At 39.9% G+C, this 24825-nt stretch overlaps 2 protein-coding genes and 1 pseudogene across 2 annotated transcripts; 2 read left to right on the top strand and 1 right to left on the bottom strand.

Annotated features, from left to right (window-relative positions):
• Positions 1 to 7318: 7318 nt before the first annotated feature.
• On the top strand, positions 7319 to 10383 carry LOC120869750 (olfactory receptor 11A1-like). The gene is made up of 2 exons (XM_040249026.1): positions 7319 to 8223; positions 10329 to 10383. The coding sequence occupies exons 1-2, from the start codon at positions 7319 to 7321 to the stop codon at positions 10381 to 10383; spliced, it is 960 nt and encodes a 319-aa protein (XP_040104960.1).
• An 8841-nt stretch (positions 10384 to 19224) lies between these two features.
• On the top strand, positions 19225 to 20172 carry LOC120870363 (olfactory receptor 11A1-like). The gene has a single exon (XM_040250022.1). It carries the CDS (start codon positions 19225 to 19227, stop codon positions 20170 to 20172), a length of 948 nt encoding a protein of 315 aa, XP_040105956.1.
• A 3417-nt stretch (positions 20173 to 23589) lies between these two features.
• LOC120870389 lies at positions 23590 to 24514 on the bottom strand (annotated as a pseudogene).
• Between the last annotated feature and the right edge of the window lie 311 nt (positions 24515 to 24825).

Below are 24825 nucleotides of genomic sequence, written 5' to 3'. Positions count from 1 at the left end.
TTTGAGTCAAGTTTTCCTCTGAAACTTTGGACAAATCATCTCTAATCCTAACTATAAAAACTCTTGGAAAATGTCTTGAAAACCATTTTCAAAATGTCATTGAAAACTCAATGGCACAAAAAAAATGTCATTGAAAACTCTTGAAAACCATTATAAATATTTTCCTTTTCTTACCTTCATTTATTAATTTCAAAAACAGGCAAATATATAATTTTATTGAAAATAAATTTTCAGATAACACTGAGTGAGAGCCATTGACTGTGTGACTGCCCTTTGTGAAGTTATGGACAAAGTTGAGTCAGAGGGATATACATGAAAACTGTCAGTCTTTAAAAAATATCAGGTAGATGTCAAACAGTGGGTTGTTCAGCTGTCCCTGAGAAGCCGAGTACGATTCAGAAATGAACACTCTAGGTGCTCCACCTTCTCTCTCTCTCTCCCTACTTCAGCAGCTGATAAAGAATACTTTTCTCTCACCCATCCATCACTCTGGACATTTATTCTCTAGTCCTAAAGAGGGAGAGAAATACTCTGCACCATTCTGCTATTCAGTGAAGCTCCAGGTTACTTTTGGAACGTCCTATCCCAGCTATTTTCAGTTTAGGTTTTCCTTCCTTCCTTCCCCTACCCCTTTTCTTGCTAGGTTACTTCAGTCCTGTCCGACTCTTTTTGACCCCATGGACCATAGCCCTCCAGGCTCTTCTGTCCATGGGATTCTCCAGGCAAGAATACTGCAGTGGGTTGCCATGCCCTCCTCCAGGGGATCTTCCCCATCCAGGGATGGAACTTGAATCTCTTGCAGCTTCTGCATTGCAGGCAGATTCTGTCAGACACCGTGGAAGACTTTAAAATAGGGATAATGCAGCTGAATTCTGACTAAGAGAGCAGATCTGACTCACTATCATTAATTACACTCTAAGTTTGCATTCCTAATTCTTTTCACATGAACAAAGACACTGACCCTCACTACCTTAGGCATCAGGGCAGGAGTCGATAGCACTCATCAATGATGGGAAAGAGGACCAGGAAGATGCATCCGCTGGTTCTGTGGGACAAAGAGGTAGGGTGCAGCTTTTGTCTTAGGAAAAACAGTAACAAAGTCCAACTGAGGGAGGTGGTGTTGGAAAGGAGCTCCTGGTGTCCTCTTCTCCCATCTCTCTTTTCAGAAGCATGTCTTCCTTAGGGGGTCAGGGTCTCTGGAAAACCATGGAATCTTCAGAAGCACCTGCAGTTTATTTTCCAGTTTTTGAGCCTCCATGCTCTGAGGTGATTGTCCTGTGAAGGGAAGTGTTGTTGCGGTGTGTCTCTTTTCCTCAGGGGAACTGTACTCCCTGAGACCTACACGCCCCAAGGTGACTCACAGAAATGATTGGTGTCAGGAGCCCAGTGGTCACACTGTTCCCTCAGAGTCAGAAAGCACTGCCAGCGCAGACAGTTCCCTGTAGAAGGACCACATCTGCCTCTCTGTGTACGGACCAGGCTGACGGGGACCAGGTTTCCTCTTCTGCTGTCTGGAATGTCAGCTCTGAGGCTGTTAGTTCTGGAATTTCTTCATGTCATATTGTTTGATCTAGAGCCACTGAAGATCACTCCCCACACAGAGTCCTGTACAGTCAGTAATGACCATTGGTAATTGGGAGTGTGTCCAATGCCCACCTCTTTTTTTTTAAGGTTATAATTTTTTGTTTGTTTATTTATTTGGGCTTCCCTGGTGGCTCAATGGTAAAGAACCTTCCTGCAATGTAGGAGATGCAGGTTCGAGCACTGGGTCAGGAAGATCCCCTGGAGAAGGAATGGCAACCCACTCCAGTATTCTTGACTGGGAAATCTCTTAGACAGAGGAGCCTGGTGAGCCACAGTCTATGGGGCCTTAAGGAGCCAGACACGACTGAACGACCAAACAGCAGCAACAATATATTTATTTGGCTGCACTGGGTCTTAGTTGCAGCATGTAGGGTCTTGTTCCCTGACCAGGAATAGAACCCAGACCCTCTGCACTGGGAGCATGGAGTCTTAGTCATTGGATCACCAGGGAAGTTCCCACTGCCCACTTCTTATGCTTTTGTTGAACACAAACATTTCTTTTCAGGCTTTAGGGAAGACCTTCCTCTGTGGGAGTAAAGAGAGTTAAGGAGGGGAAAGGTAACAGCAACTTGCCTGAATTCACTAATGAGGGCTTGAGGAAATTCTCCCAAGTACAGTTTGTGACCGGACAGGAAAAGCCCCATCAAGTTTGAATAATCATTGCAATGAATATGCTGTTGTTTCATTCTATAAGGTTTTCAATTCACTGCTGCATTAAGGTCAACACTTTTTGGTATTGGAAATTCCCCCAAAGCTTGTCTGATGCCTTGTCCTCCTCATTTCCCTTGTGTGTTTTTTCTTTTCTGATTGTGTTGTAGGAAGTAAGCGTATAGCAGAGAGAGCAGTGAACGGGCCAGGGTTTTGATCTTGGCTGTACAGAGTGAAGTAAGCCAGAAAGAAAAACACCAATACAGTATACTAACACATATATATGGAATTTAGAAAGATGGTAATGATAACCCTGTATGCGAGACAGTGAAAGAGACACAGATGTATAGAACGGACTTTTGGACTCTGAGGGAGAGGGAAAGGGTGGGATGATTTGGGAGAATGGCATTGAAACATGTATACTATCGTATAAGAAACGAATCGCCAGTCTATGTTTGATACAGGATACAGGATGCTTGGGGCTGGTGCACGGGGATGATCCAGAGAGATGATGTGGGGTGGAAGGTGTGGGAGGGGGGTTCAGGATTAGGAACTCATGTACACCCATGGCAGATTCATGTCAATGTATGGCAAAACCAATACAGTATTGTAAAGCAAAATAAAGTAAAAATAAAAATTAAAAAAATAAAGTAAAATAAAGTAAAAATAAAAATTAACAAAGTAAAATAAAGTAAAAATAAAAATTAAAAAAAGAAAATAAATTTAAAGAGCAATTTGTATGGTAATTGGCAAACACATAAAAAATTTAAACATGGTAAAGTTTTTATATGGAAAAAAAAACAAAATATGTATGAAATGAAAATCGTGTCTATCACCCCAAATCCCCAATAGCAAGAATTAGTAGTTTTGATGCTAATCAGGTTCTTGGCCTTCCACAGTCAATAGAAACTGACCACAGACCAGACAAGAAATTCAGGCAAGGCTTTACTGGGGTTCCTGTGCCAGCTGCAGGAGGGAGAGAAAGCAAGTAACATGTTCCCTTGCTTGTTCCAGTGGAGGGGCGAGCTCATTCCTTACATGGGTGAGGGTAGGAGTGTTTTTCCAATAGTCATGTACGGATGTGAGAGCTGGTCCATAAGGAAGGCTGAGCACCAAAGAACTGATGCTTTCAAATAGTGTTGCTGGAGAAACTCTTGAGAGTCCCTTGTACTGCCAAGAGATCAAGCCAGTCAATCCTAAAGGAAATTAGCCCTGATTATTCATTGGAAGGACTGTTGCTGAAGCTGAAGCTCCAGTACTTTGGCCACCTGATGCGAAGAGCCAGCTCATTGGAAAAGATCCTGATGCTGGGAAAGATTGAAGGCAAAAGGAGAGGGAACAGCAGAGGATGAGATGGTTAGATATCATCTAATATCTTAGTTGATGTCAATTAACTAATGGATCAACTCAATGGACATGAATTTGAGAAAACTTTAGAAGATAGTGTAGGAGCCTGGTGTGCTACAGTGCAGGGGGCCACAAGAGCTGGACACTATGTAGAGACTGAACAATAAGGAGTGTGTCCAGGGCTTGGGTTGGAGTACCCTGTTTTTGCTCCCAATACCGAGTTTTTGCTTCCAGCTCTTCAAAAATGGCAGTTGGGACTTTTGTACCTTTTGGTCAAGAATTTGCCCCAACTGTGCATGCACACAGTTATTTTTAGTCCCATATAATTTCTTTGTATTTTGTAGTTGGAAGAGAGATGTGTCCAGGTGTAAGCTTTGCAGTATTGCAGCAAAGGATCCCAGGTCACAGCGTTGTCTCAATTTCTTGATTATGTCCACAGGAACAGATGTGAGTGGTTTATTTTACTTTTTTTTATACAAGTGGGAATGGAACACACTAAGCATACTATTTTGTACTTGATTTTTTTCTGTTGAACAAATATCATACAGCTCTTTGGTACCATTGGAAATAATCATAGGATATTAAGGCTTCCCAGGTGATGCAATGGTCAAAAATCTGCCTGCTGAGGCATTATGTTTGCAAATATTTTTGTAAGTAAAGAGAAAAGTATGTAAAGACAGATGCCAATATTTAAACAATGGTTTCATCAAGGTAGATGGAGTGTTCTGGGGGGAGGGGTGGGGAGAAAGAGAGAATATTCATTTTCTTTAGAGATTGCTATTTTATTTGAATTGTTATAGTTAGGGTGCATTATATCTATGATTTAAGCTATTGAATTAAAAAAAAAAAGTAGCGGCACTTACTGTTGGCTGTAGATAGTGGACCTTACAGAGAAAGGGGCTTTCTCTGTTGGTCTGTTAGGAAAAAAATGGGAATGAAGTAAGGGTTTGACTAGATAGATGACAGTGAAGTGACTGAACACACTGCTGGGGATGAGAAGTCAACAGATTAGCCTGGTGTCTGTGGAGAATTCGCAGAAGGGAACAAGGGGAGAGGAGCTGTCATGTAGGCATTTGGGCATGGAGGACCCTGAAGGGCCTTTTAATCATGTAGATGTTACTTTGTAATAATATGCCATCTTCCTTCCCCTTAAATCAGCCCAACATTGGCAAGGCTTTGAAAATCCACATGAAATACTCCTCAAGGCTGTTTCAATTGAAATACTTTTCTGGGATGGTGAAAGGTCTGAAAGCTGGGTGTGAGGTGGAAGGGTTGAGAGCAGTCTTCTGGGAAGACCACTCTTGGGCATGGTGGTTTAGGGATACTGTAGAGAACTTAGGAGAATTTTATGATAAGTTCTGGGGAAAGAGCCTGGGAATGGGGGATAGGATGCTTAGTGGAGAGCACTAGCCCCCATGGAGATGGAAAGGTGGGTTTCCATATAACCCTTGGTTTCTGCTCTACTTTTGGTCAAGCCAACAGTTCAGGAACCTCCTCTGGAGAAAGACAAATATCTCAGAGGACTGATATTTCATTTTTATTTAAGGTTGTTCTCCAGTTAGTTTGTAATTGGTTCTCAGGGGCCCCTCCCCTCTTGGCAATTGTCAGCTGTCTTTTGTGATAAAGGGAAGAATCTACAATGAAAAGCCAAAGGAATTGGGGAACTAGAAAAGGAGATGGAGAGTGGAAGAGACAATGACTCTGGGGAGTGGAGGGTGAAAAGTGTGACATTCCTAATCAATGTCCTACATTATTTCAGGTTGAGTTCAAGGGAGGAGTTGAAATTGGGAAACTTCAATAATCTGAACTCTTTGGAAGATCTTAGCACATATTCTGCTTTTCACAATTTTTACCTTTAGAAGGGCTATTGCAGGTGAGTTTCCTATTTTTGTATAATTGTTCACAGCTTAGTTCACAGACTTTTTATAAAAGGGTAAAGAATTGGTATTTATGGGGTTGTTTCCTCTGATCAGTAACACATTTCATTTAACCCAGAGAGTCAGTTTTTCAAAGTCACTTGACGAAATCCCACAGTCTTCCTCTGGAATCCTAGTGTTGCAACATCTTCCATTAAAACTTTCCCATTTGTCTATAATCCTCACATCCTTCTATCTTCTCTTTTCTTTCTTTCTCCCCACTTCCCCAACCCCTTGAAAAATAGAGTGGGAATGTGGTGATCTGAAAAGCCAGGATTATGCTATGACTTGCAATAGTTTTCATGTGAGTGAATTTTTTTAAAACTTAATTTCATTATTATTTTTTTTCCCACACAGCATGTGGGATCTTAATTCTCCAACAGGGATTCAACATGTGTCCCCAGTGTCCACTGTCCTCCAAACAGTGGAAACTTGGAGTCTTAATCACTGGACCACCAGCAAAGATCCTGACTGAACTTTTAAAACACTCCCAAGAACAGTTTTATTGTGGAGTTGACAACCATATTTTTCATACCTTCTGCTAGCAGATTCTGTGACACACACACACACAAACACACACACATGCAGGAACGAACATCTGCATTTTTGCTGTACCATTTCCCTCTGCTTCCAATCATTTGCTGTATTCTCATTTTTAATAAACACACACACATCCCTTTGGATAGCACATGAGATCTTCCTTGCAGGTACTCAGGTGCATTTTCAGCTCTTCACTCAATTATACATCTTTGCTTTCCATTATGTCTCTCCTGCCTAGAATGCTATGCTCACTCTCCTGTCCTTTGCCTGGCTGACTCTTGTTCTTCAAGATTTTTTTACCTATAATTACTTCCTCAGGGAGCCTCTCTGACCTTGATTCTCACACTCTCTCAGTTCCTAGTCTGAGTTGGTTTTCTCTCTATTCACACAGCACCTATACTTTCATCAATCTTATTATTTATTACATTTTTATTATAAAGTCTTGTATGAAATTAGAATTTAAAGAACATTATTTTTAAGGGAGAGGGCAATCTAGAGACTATAAGGTTATAATTGTTCTAAGATAAAGAGGTTGTAAGACTAATGAAGAGAGAATACATAGGAATTTTCCAAGTAACAATTGATAAGATGCTTGAGGAATGAAGAGACAGTGTTAAGATAAAGATGACTGCAATATAGTAAGCTTGGGTATCAGGAAGAATTACCAGACCACTCACAGTGAAGAGGGTTGTGATCAAGGAAGATAAAACAGTTTTTTTTTTTTTTCTATAACAAGCTGATTGTAAGCTGTGATAGGACACAAAGCAGGCATTTGAAGGACATTACACTGTTGCTCGTGAGGAAGGCTCTATGACTGGTTACAGAGATTGGGAAGGTAGAATTTAGTAAATAATAAAGTGGTGGTTTAGTTGCTAAGTCGTGTTTGACTCTTGTGACCCTGTGGACTGTGGCCTGCCAGGTTGCTCTGTCCATGGGATTCTCCAGACAAGTATACTGGAGTGGGTTGGGATTTCCTTCTCTAATAAAAACATTAGATTGAACTAATAGGTTAAGGTCTCTGAAGACTGGAAATTGTGAGTTTGAATCATTGATCAAACTTCTTGAGTCTTGAATATGTGTACAATTAAGGAAAACAGCAGAGGATAGGAGTTGGAAAAGCAACTAAAAAGGGAACAGACGAGGACGTGTGTAAATGATTCTTGTTTTTGAGACTCACCTTTATCTTTTTCATTTTAGCTCTACTTATCTCGGGCTTGGTGTAGAAGATGCAAAGATGCACTAGAATCTGTCACTTAATCACTGCAGAAACTTGGATGATCTTCATGGAAATGGTCTCCATAGGAAACCAAACTATTACTGAATTTGTCCTTCTTGGTTTCTATGTCAGAGCTGAGCTGCATCTCCTCCTCTTTATTGTGTTCACTGCCATCTACGCGTCCATCATCCTGGGGAACATGCTAATCATTGTGGCGGTGGTTAGCTCTCAGAGGCTCCACACACCCATGTATTTCTTCCTGGCTAATCTGTCCTTCCTGGAGATCCTCTATACTTCCTCAGTGGTGCCCAAAATGTTGGAGGGCTTCTTGCAGGAGGCAGCCATCTCTGTGGCTGGTTGCTTGCTCCAGTTCTTTATCTTTGGTTCTTTAGCCACTGCTGAGTGCTTCCTACTGGCTGTCATGGCATATGATCGCTACCTGGCCATCTGCTACCCCCTCCACTACCCTCTCCTGATGGGACCCAGATGGTGTTTGGGGCTGGTGGTTATAGCCTGGCTCTCTGGCTTTATGGTAGGTGTAGTGATTATAGCCCTCATGGCCCAACTGAGATTCTGTGGCCCCAACCACCTTGACCACTTTTACTGTGACTTCATGCCTTTGATGAGCCTGGCCTGCTCAGATCCCAGTGTAGCCCAGATGACAACATTCATTCTGTCTGTGGTCTGCCTCACTGTTCCCTTTGGACTGATTCTGACATCTTATGGCCGGATCGTGGTGGCTGTGCTGAGAGTTCCTGCTGGGGCCAGCAGAAGGAAGGCTTTCTCCACATGCTCCTCCCACATAGCTGTAGTGTCTACATACTATGGTACTCTCATGGTCTTATACATTGCACCCTCTGCTGTCCACTCCCAGCTCCTCACCAAGGTCTTTGCCCTGCTCTACACTGTGATCACCCCTTTCTTCAATCCTGTGATTTATACCCTGAGGAATAAGGAAGTTCAGCAGGCACTGTGGATGCTTCGTATGTTAAACAAGCCGAAATGATTGAAGGAGGATGGTGGTAAAGATGTTAATTGGACTTTGCGATTGGTTGGGTAGAAGTAACTTTGTCCTGTTTTGACATTTCTCTCTGAGAAAAGTTTTATAGTTACTGTACTCATACTAAAAATGAATATTGTAGAGCAATAATTTTTAAGTGCTTTAAATTTTTTACTTTAATATTTTATAATTTCTTTACCAAATAAGCTTTGAATACTTCCTATAAGAAATAAATACATGAAAACAACAATGCAAAACAAACCTGGAGATAAGTTGAATCACGGAAGTTTGTAATGTGGTTTTTCATTGATGACTATGTCTTGATCCTCTTTTTATTTTAACCAATATGTATGTATTTATTCTTCAGAGATTTTCAGCATAGCTAAACATGATTTAGGTGGGTCTCTGTGAAAGCTCATAGTCATTTTTAATTTTTTCACCATGCAAATATAGTTCACATTTAGATTTTCCTGCAATAAATTCTTAGGAGTTGAATTGTCAGGTTAAAGGGAAAGCATATTAAAAATTAAAGCTGAATGAATTTAATTGTTTAACTACTTTATTGTAGAAAATTTCAAATATACACAAAAGTAGATAGAACACTATAATGAATCCCATATAGCCATCATCTAGCATCAATATCAACATTTGCCAATCCTATTTCTACTGCCTATAGCTCCTTTTTTTCTGAAACATTTTAGAGCAAATTTCAGATGTGTAAGTATTGTGTTATGTAAGTAGTGTAGCGGTCTTTTCCATGTGTAAATACATTTGATCCTTGAACAACATGGATTTGAACTGCACAGTTTCACTTAAAGGCAGACATTTTTTTTTAGTAGTAAATACAGAAGTACAGGATTTATGGCTGGTTGAATCCATAGATAGGGAACCTCATATGTACAGGGGAACCATGTGTACAGAGAGCCAACTCAAAGTTATAGGTGGATTTTCAATTTCTCAGTGGGTTATTACCCCTGACCTTGGCGTTGTTCAAGGATCAAGTGTACTCAGTATGTTTTATCGATGAAGGCATTTAAAGAAAAAAACATGCCAACCTTGATGTTATGATATTTAAAAATACTTCCCCAATGGCATCTAATACTCAGACTATGTTCAAATTTCTCCAATTATCTTTAAGTAAATTCTTTTTTTTAAAATTTTTTATTTTACTTTACAATTCTGTATTGGTTTTGCCATACATTGACATGGATCCAAAATCAGGATGTAAACAAGGTTCACACTGTATCTTCTTGTGTTTTTAAGTCCTTTATTTCATAGCAGTCCTTCTCCTCTCTCTCTTTTTTTTTTCATACTTTTGATTTATTGGGGAAATTAAGCTCACTGTAGAATGGTTTATATTTTACATTAGACTTTCTGCTGACTTATGGTTTTGTTTGGTGTCTACCCTTATATCTTGTATTTTATATAAATTTGTTTTGTGTCAGTCTCAGTCTATTGATAGTGTAGTGATGCTATCAGCTAAGAATGCCTGAGGCACTCACTTGGGCTCTCCCTACAGTCATTTCTCTGACCAAGGCTAAAGCTGTGGCTGGGCTGACCCTTGTGGTTCTTATTATGATTGCAGGATGCATCTCAGCAACAATCATTGTGGAAATTTGAAAAAACAAGGTTTATTACTTATAGGTCCTGGAGGTTACATGAACACCTGGGGCCACACAAAGAGAATTTAGGGAGAGAGAGAGCATGGATCTGGGACTCTGCCATTATTGGGATCAAGGCTGGGATATCTAGGGTGTCATGGGTTCACTCTTTATCAATGAAAATAAAACACAAGAGGAGAAATTAAAGCATGGGAGGGAAAAGCAGGGTCACTCAAGTGCTCAGTTAATGGAGGTTATCCAAGGTTTTCTAAAAGGGGAATTCATGGGTGGGGTGGCCCAGCTCTTTATTTAAATGTGTAATTGATTATATGTTTATTTGAGGTAAATGTGTTTGAAATAAATGCCTGTCAATCAAAAGCTTAATGTTAGGCACTTGCATTACAATAAAAAGGTAATTATCAGGCACTTAACACTACAAACTAATATTAAGATAGAAGCTTAATTGGATCTGGAAGAAGAAGATTGGTTTTTGTTCTAGGAGATGCTTCAAGTCAGGGAGGATCATCTTGAAATAGATGATTATCTTGAATCAAGGGGACTTGGTTTTATGCTTTGGTAGTATGCGTTTGTGAAAAGATTAAGGTGTCACTCTCTTGTGTGACATGACTCAGACTCCAAATTCTCTCTTCCTGTTGGACATGGGTTTCCCAGGTGGCTTAGTGTTAAAGAATCTGCCTGTCAAGAAGGAGAGTGGGGTTCGATACCCTGGAGAAGGAAATGGCAACCCACTTCAGTATTCTTGCCTGGGAAATCCCATGGACAGAGGAGCCTGGCAGATACAGTCCATGAGGACGACTTAGTGCCTAAATGACAACAACAACTTTTTAATACTGGAAAGTCCCCCAAAGCTTATTTGATGCCTTGTCCTCCTCCTTGCTTTCCATGTTTCTTCTTTTCTTATTGTGTCTCTTTTGCTGTCTCACATATAGGGTCGTTGTTACCATCTTTCTAAATTCCATATATATGTGTTAATATACTGTATTGGTGCTTTTCTTTCTGACTTGCTTCATTCTGTATAATAGGCTTCAGCTTCATTGAAGGGTTAATGCAGCCATAATAGGGAAAGTGGAGATGTGCCCGCAGGCAGGGCTCTCTGCTTGGGCTGAATGTGCTTGCAGGCAAGGCGTTCTGCCAAGGAGTCTGGACACAGCCTTGAGTTTAATGGTCCCTTGCAAACGAGGGAACATTCCTTTCTTATGATAAGAGGGAAAAAAAGGGCTCTGGACAGACTCTGCAGTAAGCAGAAATTTCACTCCCTTTCACTCCCTTTTGCTGTACGATAACATTTATGCACATGCGCTATACTGAAAAGGCTTGGTCATACAGTCTGGAATTCTGCACAGGGGGGCTATATAAAAGTAAACCGCAAGCCTGCTTGCTTGCACAGTTCTTTTTCCTCTGGCCAGATTGTCTGTCTCTTGTGTGTGTGTCTTGTTTTGTGTCATTTCACTCGTAATCTCCAACATTCATTCACCTCATTATAACTGACTCAAATGCGTTCTTTTTAATAACTGAGTAATATTCCATTGTGTATATGTACCACAGCTTTCTTATCCATTTGTCTGCTGGTGGACATCTAGGTTGCTTCCATGTCCTAGCTATTGTAAACAGTGCTGTGATGAACATTGGGGTACATGTGTCTGTTTCAATTCTGGTTTCCTCAGTGTGTATGCCTAGCTGTGGGATTGCTGGGTTGTATGGCAGTTCTATTTCCAGTTTCTAAAAGAATCTCCACACTGTTCTCCATAGTGGTTGTACTAATATGCATTCCCACCAACAGTGTAAGAGGGTTCCCTTTTCTCCACACCCTCTCCAGCACTTATTGCTTGTAGACTTTTGGATCGCTGCCATTCTTACTGGTGTGAAATGGTACCTCACTGTGGTTTTGATTTGCATTTCTCTGATAATGAGTGATGTTGAGCATTTTTTCATGTGTTTGTTAGGCATCTGTATGTCTTTGGAGAAATGTCTGTTTAGTTCTTTGGCCCATTTTTTTGATTGGGTCATTTATTTTTCTGGTATTGAGTTGCATGAGCTGCTTGTATATTTTTGAGATTAATTCTTTGTCAGTTGCTTCATTTGGTATTATTTCTCCCATTCTGAAGGCTTTCTTTTTACCTTGCTTGTAGTTTCCTTTGTTGTGCAAAAGCTTTTAAGTTTAATTAGATCCCATTTATTTATTTCCATTACACTGGGGGGTGGATCATAGAGGATCTTGCTATGATTTATGTCAGAGAGTGTTTTGCCTATATTTTCCTCTAGGAGTTTTATAATTTCTGGTCTTACATTTAGATCTTTAATCCATTTTGAGTTTATTTTTGTGTATGGTTAGAAAGTGTTCTAGTTTCATTCTTTTTTTTTTTTTTTAGTTTCATTCTTTTACAAGTGGTTGACCAGTTTTCCCAGCACCATTTGTTAAAGAGATTGTCTTTTCTCCATTGTATATTTTTGCCTCCTTTGTCAAAGATAAGGTGTCCATAGATGCGTGGATTTATCTCTGGGCTTTCTATTTTGTTCCATTGATCTATATTTCTGTCTTGTGCCAGTACCATACTGTCTTGATGACTGTAGCTTTGTAGTATAATCTGAAGTGAGGTAGGTTGATTCCTCCAGTCCCTCTTTCTCAAGATTGCTTTGGCTATTCGAGGTTTTTTTGTAATTCTGTACAGATTGTGAAATTATCTGTTTTAGTTCTGTGAAAAATGCCTTTAGTAGCTTGATAGGGACTGCATTGAATCTATAGATTGTTTTGGGTAGTACACTCATTTTCACTATATGATCCATGAACTTGGTATATTTCTCCAACTATTTGTGTTATCTTTGATTTCTTTCATCAGTGTTTTATAGTTTTCTGTATATAGGTCTTTTGTTTCTTTAGGTAGATTTACTCCGAAGTATTTTATTCTTTTCGTTGCAGTGGTGAATGGTATTGTTTCCTTAATTTTTCTTTCTGTTTTCTCATTGTTAGTGTATAGGAATGCAAGGGATTTCTGTGTATTAATTTTATATCCTGAAAATTGATTAGCTCTAGTAATTTTCTGGTGGTGTCTTTAGGGTTTTCTATGTAAAGGATCATGTCATCTGCAAACAGTGGGAGTTTTACTTCTCTTTTTTTTCCAATCTGGTTTCCTTTTATTTCTTTTTCTTCTATGATTGCTGTGGCTAAAACTTCCAAAACTATGTTGAATAGTAGTGGTGAGAGTGAGCATCCTTGTCTTGCTCCTGACTTTAGGGGAAATGCTTTCAATTTTTTGCCATTGAAGATAATGTTTGCTGTGGGTTTATCATGTATGGCTTTTATTGTGTTGAGATATGTTCCTTCTATGCCTGCTTTCTGGAGAGTTTTTTTTTTTTATCATAAATGGGAGTTGACTTTTATCAAAGGCTTTCTCTGCATCTATTGAGATAATATATGGTTTTTATTTTTCACTTTGTTAATGTGGTGTATCACATCGATTGATTTGCAAATACTGAAGAATCCTTGCATCCCTGGATAAAGCCCACTTGGTCATCATGTGTGATCTTTTTATTATGTTGTTGGATTCTGTTTGCTAGAATTTTGTTGTGGAATTTTGCATCTATGTTCATAGGTGATATTGGCCTGTAGTTTTCTTTTTTTTTGTGTGTGTGGCATCTTTGTCTGGTTTGGGTATTAGAGTGATGTGACCTCATAGAATGAGTTTGGGAGTTTACCTTCCTCTGAAATTTTCTGGAATAGTTTGAGTAGGATAGGTGTTTAGATTTCTCATTTTTAAATGAGATTACAGGGACTTCTTTGGTAGTCCAGTGGTAAGACTTTGCCTTCCAGTGAAGAGGGTGTGAGTTTGATTCCTGGTCCAGGAGCTAAGATCCCACATGTCTCCTGGCCAAAAAACCAAAACATAAAACAGAGGCCATTTTGTCACAAGTTCAATAAAGAATTAAAAAAAGCAAGCTGCAACAGTTTCTTTCTATTTGCAATAGTTATGCTTTTTATATAAAATTTCCTTGAACACTGAAGTTGTTTGTGAATATCAAATGCTTACTTTTGCTCTAGGGGAAATTCAGGGTTATATTCTTACAAGCTCTTGGTCACCTTTTTGTCAACTGATCAACATATAGTCTTGTTTTAAGTGTGCTTCTGCTTAAAGACACTACATATATGTCATTCATTAACACTGAACTCACAGTCAATAGCACTGTAACTCATGGGTGAAAAGAGCTTATCTAATACATGCATTTTTCTCTGTAAGGCCCATCACAGTCTTTTTGCCCTTGGGAAATTAGACAGCACTTTAGTACTACACTTGGGGACCAGTGAGATCACCAAAAAACACCCCAAATTGTGAAAAACATGGCACTAAATATACCATGAAAAGGCCACTTACTTATAGCATAGAACTGAAATAAGAGGGCAAAACTTTATCTTGTTCAACCTAAGCTGGCAACATGTCTATCAGCTGACTCAATTTTTCACCATGTGTACATGCTAACACCCATGCATAAGTAGAAAAGTACTGAAAATATTGATTTTGAGATTACAAATAAATTTTATAGAGCAAGCATTTTGACAAATACTGAATAAAGAAATTATGAATATTGACTATTCTAATCTTCTCTACTCTTGCAATCTTTGGTGTTTTCTTCCCAGCTGAAACTTTAAGACATTTTCAGAAGGCCAAGGATTATGAGTCAAATACTCATGTTTTTCATTTAGGCATACATGAAGGCATTTCTATTCATTGTTTTGCTAACCATTTATGAAACAACTATAATGTACTTCTGGAACAAGGATGAATAGGATACACTACTTGCCCTGAGTATTACTTATTTCTAGCTTGAGTCTAGTGAAGAAGAAGGCTAAATTTCTAATAGAAACCACAAAAGGCTATGATTTGTTTTGCTAAAATCTAGCTGGATAGAATACCATCTCTTTTGCGTAAAACTGAATCTCTGATCCTCAAGAAGTTTTGGAAGGTATGGGATAAAACAATATTTCCAGTTAGGTCCATGAAATTCTGTTGCTAAAGACTCCTTGGGTGCAAATTTCTTAAGATGCAAGGGAAGGGATCGGGGAACTATTAATAATAACCAGATAAGAGAACTGGGCTCTGGTTTGTGAAATAGCCTAGTGACATGGGGGACCCATCATGTTTTCATTAGTTACAATATGAATCTATTACTTTTGGAATTTGATAAATAAAAATAAATTTAAAGAGCTGTTTATGGGATAACTGGTAAATGTAAAAATTTAAACATGGTAAAGTTTTTACACAGTAAATTCTTTAAAATGTACGCAATGAAAATTATATCTTTCTACTACCCCAAACCACTGATACCTTACCTAGAATCCAGGTACAGATAGAGTAGTTTTCATACCCACCAGAGTTCTTGACTTTCCCCAGTCAATAGAAATTGACTAGAAGCCAGACAAGAAATTCAGGCAAGACTTTACTGGGGCTCCTTCACTCCCTGCATGAAGGAGTGAAAACAAGTAACAGATTCAATTGCTTGCTACAGAGGAAGGGTGAGCTCCTTCCTTACATGAGGTGAGGTTGATGGTGGGAAGAGGGATGGAGCCAGAGGGGTGGCTTAGATGGTTTGCCTACCATTTTGTATTGTTAAGGGCAGGGGGGCATCCTCAGTACCCTGCTTTTGCTCCCAACACCCAGTTTTTGCTCCTAGCTCTTCAGAAATGGCAGTTGGATCTTTAGTCTTTTGTATTTTTTGGTCTAGAACTCGCCTAGGCCCACAGTTATCTTTAGTTTCATAAAGTTTCTTTGTATATTGTAGCTGGAAGAGAGAGGTGTGTCCAGGTGCAAGCTTTGCAGCACTACAGCAAAAGGCCTGTCTCAGGTTCTTGACTATGCCCATATAAACAGATATGAGTGGTTTATTTTATGCTTTTTACACAAATGGGAACATACTAAACATACTATTTTGTACTTTATTTTTTCTGTTTGACAAATATCATGGAATTCTTTGGCACCATTGGAAATAATCATTGGATACTATGGCTAACCAAGTGGCACTTTGGTAAAGAATCCACCTGTCAGTTCAGGAGACACAACAGACACGGATTTGAGCCTTGGGTTGGGAAGATCCTCTGGAGTAAGACATGTCAACCTGATTTAGCATTCTTGCCTGGAAAATTTCAAGGGTAGAGGAAGCAAGTGGGCTCCTGACAGTCCATGGGGTCACAAAGGGTCAGACATGACTGAGCAACTGAGCACCCACATTATGTCTGCATATGTTTTTATAAGTAAGTGGAAAGGTATTTAAATACAGACACCGACATTTCACAATGATTTCATCAGTTGTATGGAGTGTTTGAGGGGAAGAAAGAGAGAATCTTCATTTTTTGAGAGATAACTTTTATTTGAATTGTTACAGTTAGGGTATATTATAGTTATGATTTAAGCTATAGAATTAAAAAAAAATGTAGGCAGCATTTACTGTTGGCTGTAGACAGTGGACCTTACAGGAGTTCAAAGAAGGGGGATTTCCCTGTTGGTCTGTTAGAAAAGCAATGGGAATGAAGTAAGGGTTTGACTCAGATGGATGACAGTGAAGTGACTGAACACACTGCTGGGGATGAGAAGTCAATAGATCAGCCTGGTGTCTGTGGAGCATTCACAGAAGGGAATAGTAGGAGATGAGCTGTCAGGCAGGCATTTGGGCACGGAGAACACTGAAAGGCCATATAATCATGTAGATGTTACTTTGTACTAATATGCCAGCTTCCTTCCCCTTGAATCAGGCCCAGCATTGGCAAGGCCTTGATAAGCCATATAAACTACTCCTCAAGGGCTGTCTCAACTGAAATACTTTTCTGGGATGGTGAAAGGTATGAAAGCTGGGTATAGGGTAGAAGGATTGAGAGCTTAGCAGAGAGCATTAGCCCCCATGGAGATGGAAAGGTGGGTTTCCATATAACCCTTGGTTTCTGCTCTACTTTTGGTCAAGCCAACAGTTCAGGAACCTCCTCTGGAGAAAGACAAGTATCTCAGGGGGCTGATATTTCCTTTTCATTTAAGGTTGCTCTCCAGTCAATCTGTAATTGGTTCTCAGGGACCCCTCCCCTCTAGGCAATTGTCAGCCCTCTTTTGTGATAAAGAGAAGGACCTACAACAAGGAAAAGCCAAAGGAATTGGGGACCTAGAAAAGGAGATGGATGGAAGAGAGAATGGCTCTGGGGAGTGGAAGGTGACAGGTGTGACATTTCTAATCAATGTCCTACATTATTTCAGGTTGAGCTCAAGAAGGGAGGAGTTGAAGTTGGGAAACTTCAATAATCTGAACTCTTTGGAAGATCTTAGCACATAGTCTGCTTTTCACAATTTTTTTCCTTTGGAAGTGCTTGCAGGTGAGTTTCTTATTTTTGTATAATTGTTCACAGCTTAGTTCACAGATTCTTTAAAATATAAGTAAAGAATTGGTATTTATGGAGTTTTCTCCTCTGATCATAAACACATTTTGTTTTACCCAGAGAGTCAACAGTCTGTTTTTCAAAGGCATTTGAAGAAATCCCAGTTGTCCTCTGGAATTTCAGTGTTGCAACGTCTTCCACTAAAACTTTCCCATTTCTCTATAATCCTCACTTTCTTTTATCTTCTGTTTTCCTTCTTTCTCCCCACTTCCCCAACCCCTTGAAAAATAGAGTGAAAATATGATGATCTGAAAAGCCAGGATTGTGCTGCTGCTGCTGCTGCTGCTGCTAAGTTGCTTCAGTCGTGTCTGACTCTGTGCGACCCCCTAGACGGCAGTCCATCAGGCTCCACCGTCCCTGGGATTCTCCAGGCAAGAACACTGGAGTGGGTTGCCATTTCCTTCTCCAATGCATGAAAGTGAAAAGTGAAAGTGAAGTTGCTCAGTTGTGTCCGACTCTTAGCGACACCATGGACTGCAGCCTACCAGGCTCCTCTGTCCATGGGATTTCCCAGGCAAGAGTACTGGAGTGGGGTGCCATTGTGCTATGACTTGAAAATAGTTTTCATGTGAGTGAATTGTTTTAAAAAATTATTTTATTAATAGTTTTTGGCTGCATAGCAGGCAGGATCTTAGTTCCCTGACCAGGGATCAAACCCGTGCCCCTGTGGTGGAAGTGCACAGTCTTAACCACTGGACCTCTATGGAAGTACCTGAGTAAATTTTTAAAACATTCCCAAGAACAATCTTGTGTATGACAATCATATTTTCACAGACTCTGCTAGCTGATTCTGTGATAACACACACACATACTCACACACACAGGAATAGCTGTATTTTTCCTATACTTTTCCCCTCTGCTTCCAATCATTTGATGCATTCTCATTTTTAATAAACACACACACATCCCTTTGGATAGCATATGAGATCTTCCTTGCAGGTACTCAGGTGCATTTTCAGCTCTTCACTCAGTTACATATCTTTGCTTGCCATTGTGTCTCTCCTGCCTAGAATGCTGAACTCACTCTCCTATCCTTTGCCTGGCTAACTCTTGTTCTTCAAGACTTTTTACCTACAATTACCTCCTCAGGGAACCTCTCTGACCTTGATTATTACACTCCCTCAGATCCTAGTCTGGGTTGAGTTTCTCTCTACTCATGTGGCATCTGTACATTCCTCAATCTTATTATTTGTCATGTTTGTTGTATAAAATCTTGTATGAAATTAGAATGTAAAGAAGATTATTTTGGTAAGGGAGAGGGGAATCTAGAGACTGTGAGGCCAAAATTGTGCTGAGATAGTCCTAAAGAGGTCATGACAGTAATGGTGGGATAGCGAAGAGGGACTATATAAGAATTTCCCAGGCAACAATTGATAAGGTGCTAGAGGAATAAGAGACAGTGTTAAGATAAAGATGACTGCAATACAGCAAACTTGAGTATCAGGCAGAATTTTCAAACCACTCACAATGGAGCTGGTTGTGCTCAGGAAAGATAAAAAAGATTTTTTTTTTTAAAAATCACGCTGATTGTAAGCTGTGATAGGACCCAAAGCAGACATTTGAATGGCATTATACTGTTGCTCACGAGGAAGGCTCTATGACTGGTTATAGAGATTGGGAAGATAGAATGTATTATATCATGAAAATGTTAGATTGAACTAATAGGTTAAGGTTTCTGAAGACTGGAATTTGTGAGTTTGGATCAACTTTCTTGAGTCTTGAATCTGTGCACAGTTAAGGAATGCAGTGGAGGACAGGAGTTGGAAAAGCAGTAAGCAACTAAAAAGGGGAGAGAAGAGGACAACATGTGTTAAAGATTCTTGTTTTTGAGGCTCACCTTTATCTTTTTCATTTTAGCTCTACTTATCTCGGGCTTGGTGTAGAAGATGCAAAGATGCACTAGAATCTGTCACTTAATCACTGCAGAAACTTGGATGATCTTCATGGAAATGGTCTCCATAGGAAACCAAACTATTACTGAATTTGTCCTTCTTGGTTTCCATGTCAGAGCTGAGCTGCATCTCCTCCTCTTTATCATGTTCACTGTCATCTACGCGTCCATCATCCTGGGGAACATGCTAATCATTGTGGCGGTGGTTAGCTCTCAGAGGCTCCACACACCCATGTATTTCTTCCTGGCTAATCTGTCCTTCCTGGAGATCCTCTATACTTCCTCAGTGGTGCCCAAAATGTTGGAGGGCTTCTTGCAGGAGGCAGCCATCTCTGTGGCTGGTTGCTTGCTCCAGTTCTTTATCTTTGGTTCTTTAGCCACTGCTGAGTGCTTCCTACTGGCTGTCATGGCATATGATCGCTACCTGGCCATCTGCTACCTCCTCCACTACCCTCTCCTGATGGGACCCAGATGGTGTTTGGGGCTGGTGGTCATAGCATGGCTCTCTGGCTTTATGGTAGATGGATTGGTTGTAGCCCTCATGGCCCAACTGAGATTCTGTGGCCCCAACCACCTTGACCACTTTTACTGTGACTTCATGCCTTTGATGAGCCTGGCCTGCTCAGATCCCAGTGTAGCCCAGATGACAACATTCATTCTGTCTGTGGTCTGCCTCACTGTTCCCTTTGGACTGATTCTGACATCTTATGGCTGGATCGTGGTGGCTGTGCTGAGAGTTCCTGCTGGGGCCAGCAGAAGGAAGTCTTTCTCCACGTGCTCCTCCCATCTAGCTGTAGTATCCACATTCTACGGCTCTCTCATGGTCTTATACATCGCGCCCTCTGCTGTCCACTCCCAGCTCCTCTCTAAGGTCTTTGCCCTGCTCTACACTGTGGTCACTCCTCTGTTCAATCCTGTGATTTACACTCTGAGGAATAAGGAAGTTCAACAGGCACTATGGAGGCTTCTGTATGTTAAGCAAACTGAAACAATTGATTGAAGGGGGATGGTGGTAAAGATGTTATTTGGACTTTGGGATGTCTTCCAGGATTGGTTGGGTAGGAATAACTGTTCCGTTTTGACATTTTCCTCTGTGATAAGTTTAATAGTTATACTAAAAATGGGTATTGTAGAACAATAACTTTAAAGTGCTTACTTAAAACATTTTACTTTAATATTTTATTATTTCTTTATTAAATAGGCTGTCAATATTTCCTATAGTAAATAGTTATACAAAAATAGCAACACAAAACAAATCTAGAGATATTGGCTACCTGTATTATATATTAAAACAAGTTGAATCATGGAAGTTTGTAATCTAGTTTTCACTGATGACTGTGTCTTGAACCTCTTTTTATTTTGACCAATATGTACTTATTTATTCTTGTGAGATTTTTAGCATAGCTAAACATGATTTAAGTAATCTTCTATTGTGAAAGCTCTTAGTTCACCATACAAATATAGTTCACATTTAGATTTTCCTACAATAAATTCTTAGGAGTTGAATTGCTGAGTTTAAGGAAAAGCATATTAAAATAAATTTAAAGCTGAATGCATTTTAATTGTTTAGCTATTTTATTGTAGAAAATTTCAAATGTAGACAAAAGTAGATAAAACATTAAAATGAACCCCATATAGCCATCATCTAGCATCAGTATCAACATTTGCCAATCTTATTTCTACTGCTTAAAGCTTCTTCTTTTTTTTTTTTTTTCTGGAAAATTTTAGAGCAAATTTCAGCTGTATAAGTATTGTGTTGTGTGTGTTGTATAAATTGTATTCTGTGTGCAAGTACATTTGATCCTTGAGCAACATGGGTTTGAAATGCACAGGTCCACTTAAAGGCAGACATTTGCAATAGTAAAAACTACAGCAGTACAGGATTTGTGGCTGGTTGAATCTGTGGATAGGGAACTTCATATGTACAGAGGAATCATGTGTATGGAGGATCAACTCAAAGTTATGGGTGGATTTTCACCTTCTCAGTGGTTCATTGCCCTTAACCTTGGTGTTGTTTAAGGGTCTACTGTATTTGGTATGCTCACTGACCTACAATATTTAAAAATACTACTCCAATGGCATCTAATACACAGACTGGGTTCAAATTTCTCTAATTATCTTTAAGTAAATTCTTAAAATTAAGATGTAAACAAAGTTCACACAAGGTATCTTGTATTTCTTAGTCCCTTATTTCATAGCAGTCCTTCTTCTCTCTCTCTCTCTCTCTTTTTTTCATACCTTTGACTTATTGGAGAAATCTCTTTATCTGTAGAACAGTTTATATTATACATTAAACTTCCTGCTGATTTATGGTTTTGTTTGGTGTCTACCCTTATATCTTGTATTTTATATAAAATTGTTTTATGTCTGTCTCAGCCTATTGATGGTGTTGTGATGCCATCAGCTAAGAATGCCTTGGGCACTCACCTGGGCTGACCCCACAGACATTTCTCTGATCAAGGCCAATGATGTGGCTGGGCTGACCCTTGTGGTTCTTATTATGATTGCAGGATGCTCTTCAGCAACAATCATGATAGACTGCCAGGCTCACTGTAGACTGCCAGGCTCCTCTGTCCATGGGATTCTCCAGGCCAGAATACTGGAGTAGGTAGCTGTTCCCTTCTCCAGGGGATCTTCCCAATCCAGAGATCAAACCCAGGTCTCCTGCGTTGTAGGCAGATTCTTTGCTATCTGAGCCACCAGGAAAGCCCTGAAAAAATAAGGTTTGTTATTCATAGGTCTTGGAGGTTACATGGCACACCTGGGGCCACACGAAGAGAATTTACGGAGAGAGAAAGAGAGACAGAGGCTCTGCTACTATTAGGGTCAAGGGTGGGGGGTGCCTAGGGTTTCATAGGTTCACTCTTTATAGGTGAATATAAAACATGAGAGCAGGAATTAAAGCATGGGCGGGAAAAGCAGAGTAACTCAAGTGGTCAGTTAATGGAGGTCATCCAGGGTTTTCTAAAAGAAGAACTCCATGGGTGGGGTGGCCCAGCTCTTTATCTAGATATGTAGTTGACTATACATTTATTTGAGATAAACGTGTTAGAAATAAATGCCTGGCAATCAGAAGCTTAATGTCAAACACTTACATTACAATAAAAATGGTAATTATCAGGCACTTAAACTACAAAGCTAATATTAAGATAGAAGCTTGATTGGATCTGGGTTAGCTTTTTAGCAGAATATCATAGAGCTCCTGTGATTTCTACTGCACCATATCATGAGGTGCACAATGATTGGTTGTCCCATTTTTAGTGATGCTATTTATATTATTGACCAGAGGGTTCAGGCGGCATCTGTCTGATCCGTGTATTATTCAGTTTTCAATCAGATTTTCACCTAATATCTTTAGGTGATAAAAGTTGATAAAAGTTGCTGATTAATGCCAAAATGATTTAATTATTTGAACATATGTTTTCTTTTAATGTTTTGAATCTATTTGTAGCTGTTGTAAAACATTTGTCTGTGGATTCCTATATCTGGGCCACATCAAATTTAATTTTTATTCACTTCCTTTTCTCTTGAATATTGATCAGATTTTACCAATTATTTGTATGACTGATAATTTTTTGATTGAATATAGGTTGTTGAGGAAACTCTGGATTCTCTTACTTTCTTTAGAAGAAGATTGGGTTTTGTTCTAGCAGACATTTCAAGTCATGGAAGGTCATCATGACCTTGAAGATAATCTTGAATCAAGTAGGCCTGGTTTTATGCTCTGGGAGTATGGATTTGTGGAAAGCCCAAGGTGTCACTCTCTTTTGCGATATGACTCAGCCTCCAAATTCTCTCTTCCTGGTGGCATGGTCAGGTTTTGGATTTAGCCTGTGTTCAGTCAGGTCTAGTGTAGGCCTTACTCAAGGATGTGGTTTTTACTCTTAAGACTTGGACATTAAGAGTGATAGTTTCATAACAAGGGTATTAATAAGGTGTGTAGAGCAGCCCACTTTCCTGGTACTGCTCTTCTCCAAGCCCTGCTCCACTTCTAGTGTGTTTTATTTCAATCCTATAGCAGCTTCTTTCTGATAAGTCTAAAATGGTCTTTCCATTCATACCTTGAAGTCAGCCACAGCATCTGTTTCCCCCAAACTATTTTTGGATATCTTCTACAAAGATCCCTCTACTCTTGTGCCTTATCCTACAACTTTCAGTTGCTTGAGGTGCCCCATGTTTCAAACTCTGATTTCTGCATTCTTGGTGAGTGGGATTGCTCATGTGTTGATTCACAACCTTGGGAATTCCCTGGGTGAAATATTCCCTAAATGTGGAAGTTGTCCTGGTTTCTATTTCAGTTTTATTTCCAGTTGTTTATGTAATACTCTGTACAAATCTTGGTGTTAACTGATGCACTTTGTAAATGTGGTGAAGTGGGGAGAGATTTTTTTCAAATGCTTTTTTATGGAGATTATCCTTAATCCCAAGAACTTTTCATACTCAGAATCCTTTTCAGGGATCTCTTCACTTCCTTATTTCTTAGACTATAAATGAAAGGATTGAGGGTGGGGGTTACCAGGGCATATAGGACAGCAGCACCCAGCTCCCCAGAGGCATGAGAAGCTGAAGGGGACTTCAGGTAGGTGGCAAAAACAGCTGTAGAAGAGGATGACCGTGGAGAGGTGGGAGCTGCATGTGGCCAGGGCTTTCTTTTTCCCCTGTGCTGATGGGACCCGAGCTACAGCAAGGAAAATATGGGCATAGGAGCTTATGATGCAGAGGAGAGGGACGATTCCTAAGAGTCCTGTCAGAACCATCATCACGTCCTCATTGAGGTGGGTATCAGAGCAGGAAAACCTTAAGAGTGGTTTGAAATCACAAAAAAAGTGAGGAATCTCTAGATTAGTGTGGAATGATAGTCGAGTTAGCATCAAGGTTTGGATCAAAGAGTTGGAGTGAGCCACTCCCCATGACCCACCCACCAGCAGTGCACATCTGCAAGGAGTCATTAGGAGTGCAGAGTGCAGGGGATGGCAGATGGCAGCATAGCAGCTGATAGCCATGGCCGTCAAAAGCAGGTTGCCCATATCAGCAAAAACTGCGAAGAAATATAATTGGGCCAGACACTCAGAGAAAGAGATCAATCCGTTGCTGGTCCACAAAGTCTCCAGCATTTTGGGGGCTGTGGTAGTAGTGAAGCAGAGGTCGACCAGGGAGAGCTGGCTGAGGAAGTACATGGGAGTGTGGAGGTGGATGTCAGCACCAATAACCAGCAGCAGTAGCGAGTTTCCTAAGAGACTCAGCAAGTAGAGGGCCAGGAAGAGACCAAAGAGGAGCTGTGGTTTGTCTGGGTCACTGGACAGTCTGGAGAGGACAAAGTCAGGGTTCTTGCTGCAGTTCATTTCAGGTCTTGATGGGCTACAGGAAAAGAAATCAGCATAAAGAGGATTCACTCAGTTAGCTACAGATGGATAAAACCTTGGATCCTTTCTCTTGGAAATGGGTTTTACTTATACCACCAATGGGAAGAATGGATAAACAAAATACCAGTGGGGAAGACAAGAGGTGTACCTCACAAAAGATGGTCAAATTAAGGAAACATCAAGGGAAGAGACTGAGAGAAACAACAGAGATTTCCTGGAGGTATTAAAGTGTAAAGAGTTTTCTTAATGATACTTTGTATAATTGGTGATTTAACTACTTGCTTGTTAAT

This window comes from Oryx dammah, unplaced genomic scaffold (genome assembly GCF_014754425.2).
Source record: "Oryx dammah isolate SB20612 unplaced genomic scaffold, SCBI_Odam_1.1 HiC_scaffold_11, whole genome shotgun sequence".
Taxonomy (NCBI): domain Eukaryota; kingdom Metazoa; phylum Chordata; class Mammalia; order Artiodactyla; family Bovidae; genus Oryx; species Oryx dammah.
The sequence above is the reverse complement of the archived record's forward strand: the minus strand, read 5'-3'. Positions and strand labels throughout refer to the sequence as shown.